Source organism: Ixodes scapularis, unplaced genomic scaffold (assembly GCF_016920785.2).
Source record: "Ixodes scapularis isolate PalLabHiFi unplaced genomic scaffold, ASM1692078v2 PGA_scaffold2__306_contigs__length_199485367, whole genome shotgun sequence".
Taxonomy (NCBI): domain Eukaryota; kingdom Metazoa; phylum Arthropoda; class Arachnida; order Ixodida; family Ixodidae; genus Ixodes; species Ixodes scapularis.
In genome coordinates this window covers 148,501,126-148,504,295 of record NW_024609857.1, presented here as the reverse complement: position 1 = coordinate 148,504,295, position 3,170 = coordinate 148,501,126, and the positions used below count along the sequence as shown (strand labels likewise).

Below are 3,170 nucleotides of genomic sequence, written 5' to 3'. Positions count from 1 at the left end.
AGAGCCGCCAGAGACTCAGGTCGCTCTACTTTTATGCATGCACGCGCAGCAGCAAAGCTCTCTGGCTGCCGTCCGAGCTGCCGTGTCATCGGCAAAAAGTGAGGCCGATCGCTTGGAGGACCAAATGCTGGCAAATAACTTCGTGCTCGCAACAACAGCGGTGGACTGCCTCACAGTGCATCGGCAGGTGCAGTCCTTCGCGAGGCACGAGCGATGGTTCGAAGACACCCTGCCCAACATGCCGGAGTACTTTTTCAAACAGACGTTCCGTGTAAGGCCAGCTACATTTCGCTACCTTGTTGATGTGTGCCGGCCTTACATGGAGCGACAAGTCACCTGCATGCGGGAGACGATCGCGATGGAGAAGCGGGTGGGAGTGGCCCTCTTCAAACTATGCTCCACGGCCGAGGACAGGACGGTGGCCACCCTGTTCGGTATCGGCCGATCGACAGTCAATGAACTGTACCGGGAGTTTTGCGAGACGATCGTGGCTGTCCTCGAGCCCGAATGGGTCAAACTGATGACCCCAAAGGAGCTGCCGGAACATATCCGAGAGTTCCAAGCTGCGTTGGAGTTTCCGCAAGGAGTTGGAGCGCTGGATGGGTGCCACTTCCCGGTGTCACCACCACAAGAAAATGCAAGCGACTACCACAACTACAAGGGCTGGTATGTAGTGGTGGTGGCATGTTTGTGTTTAACTTTCCCTAGGTTACGCCAGCATCTAGCGCTGGTGCTGTCATTGGCTAGTTAAGGGTTTAGCCCGAGAGCTCTCTTGAACCATACGTCTCTGTATGCAAATTGTCGTCTGTTTACACAGCCGGAAGTTAGCCTGCCTCAGTGGGCGTCTGGTGTCTCAGCTGTAGATGAGCAATTTAGCCAGTGCGGTACAATCGCTAATCTGGGGTCTTTAACAAGCACCACGCAGTAGCAGTACATGACCACACGCCAGTACGATGCTCATCCAGATCGAAACAAGCAGTGATGGGGATCCCAGGATCCCTGGGTTCTGCAGCGCGAGCTTTCGCTCCACATGCTCCGAGCTGTTGTGCGCTAGCCCTCTCGGCCACTGATCCCTCCCTCCCTCCCTCCCTCCTCCTCCTCCTCCCTCCCTTCCCTCCCTCCCTCCCTCCCTTCCCTCCCCTCCCCTCCCCCCCCCCCACCCCGGGTCTCTGTTGTTTTGGTGTATTCTGCAAGAGTCCTTTACCACAAAAAAAATTCAAGGGTGCATTGACAGATGTTTCGCATCTTTTTAATAGCACCAGAAACAATATTATCCGTAGAAACTTGCCTCTTGACAGCGAGTCTGGTGTACACATTGTCCCTGTTCCTGTCATAATTGGGGCACTCGGTAATGATGGCTTGAAGTACAGTTTCTGCCGTCGGACAGCTATACTCCGGGCTCAGTCGTTTTCTTGTCTGGTTCTAGCGGGGTTTGTAAATTGTCCTAGGCCATCGCCAAGAGGGTCTTGTCTCTCTCCGTCCTACTCAGTTGCAGGTGTGAACAGGCCTTTACTTGCATGTTATTGGCACGACATTCCATTGAAGCTTTCAAGACATCCACGAGATGGTTCTTGGTTATCATTGTATTCAGTTCAAATTATGTTTTCTTGCATTATCCTACGAAATATTGGTGTTGGTGAAGTTCCATAAGCAAAGAGATGAGCTCCAGACTTTGGTTTCTGTATCCATTTAACATTTGGGATATCAACAATTAGAAGATCTCCGTGCCAAACAGCCAAACGAAGCATTTCAAAGTGTTGGGATTTTCATAATTAAATCTGCCTGCATGCAATGCTTCTTTTTCAGGTATAGCATCATTCTGCTGGCTCTGGTGGACCACCGCTACAGGTTCCGCTATGTCAACGTGGGAGCACCAGGGCGATGCCACGACGCACACGTCTTCCGCAGGTCGGAGCTTGCAAAGGTCTTGGAAGGACCGTTGTTTCGAGCTCCGCTTGTCACTGTGAATGGAGCTGTTGTGCCACCACTGATCTTGTGCGATCAGGCCTTCCCTCTCACATCAAACCTCCTCAAGCCCTATCCGCGCAAGGGCTTAAAGGATAGTTCTCCGGAAGCTAGCTTCAACAAGCAGCTCTCGGGAGCACGAAGGATAGTAGAGAACGCCTTTGGCAGAGTGAAGGCACGCTTTCGCTGCATAATGAAAAGAATGGAGTGCCATGTAGACAACGCCAGGGTCATCATCCGAGCCTGCTGTGTGCTCAACAACATCTGCGAGCACTTCAATGATGGGGTTGAGCCACAGTGGGTCACCGAGGTGCAGCTCTACGACCGCATGTTCCTGCAACCTCTCTGTAGAACGGATGTTGCCGCTGGAAATGGACAGGACGTGAGGGCAGCCATAGCAGCCTACCTCCATAGGCGGAACACGCAGCAACACGCAACGTAATCTAGTGATGACATCACATGTACAGGTGGCAGGAAGGACTCGATGGAAGATCATCCAACTTCCAAACGAAATGTGAAGCCAACTTACTGCACTAGCCCTGTGCATGCCCACACCTCTTGGTGAAGCTAGCTGGCCTTACTGTTTGTTCGGAAGTTGCATGGTTTATCGTCAATCCCTCCCTGCCACCTGCATATGTGCTGGTCTGTTTACCGGTATGTATGTGCAGCATTACTATGTCCAAATTTCATACTTTGCTCATACATACAGTAATTCAGCTACCCAACATATTTGGAGAACAAGACTCTTAATGGAAACCTTTTTTTGTAATAGCTTCTCCACTTAGTACGACTGTTTCAAGGAACTTGCATATCTAATGATTTTTCTGACATTGACTTTCTGTGGCAGTAACTTAATTTATGAGCTTGAAGCGTCCCAAAAATTCAATAATTGCAATCATGCACATTCTATTTTCATATTAAAAGCTTGATCCAAAAACGTAACACACACTTTTATTTGAGATATTTCAGAACAGTGAAACGGTCGATAAAGGGCAAGCGATTGCGTGTGGCTGACCAACATAGTGATTATCAATTAAATGCGAATCAGACTCTTTTCAAAATTAATGACAATATTGATCAGAGCTCCGCATATTGAGTGCTCTTATTGATAGCGAAGACCTAGACCGCAAGAGATTATATCCGCATGCATTTCTCCCATACTGAGACTCGTGAGCGGTTTTGTACTCTGGTTGTGGAAATATTCA

At 49.6% G+C, this 3,170-nt stretch overlaps 1 protein-coding gene across 1 annotated transcript; it reads left to right on the top strand.

Moving 5' to 3' along the window:
- Positions 1-314: 314 nt before the first annotated feature.
- LOC120836922 (protein ALP1-like) lies at positions 315-2,707 on the top strand. Its single transcript, XM_040206025.2, has 2 exons — positions 315-666; positions 1,807-2,707. Exons 1-2 carry the CDS (start codon positions 320-322, stop codon positions 2,405-2,407), a joined length of 948 nt encoding a protein of 315 aa, XP_040061959.1. The 5' UTR covers positions 315-319; the 3' UTR covers positions 2,408-2,707.
- The last annotated feature ends 463 nt before the right edge of the window (positions 2,708-3,170 follow it).

Coding starts and splice junctions, on each gene's coding strand:
- LOC120836922 (XM_040206025.2), top strand. CDS start 320: ATGGAGCGACAAGTCACCTGCATGCGGGAGACGATCGCGATGGAGAAG. Junction 667..1,806: donor TACCACAACTACAAGGGCTG/GTATGTAGTGGT, acceptor CTTCTTTTTCAG/GTATAGCATCATTCTGCTGG.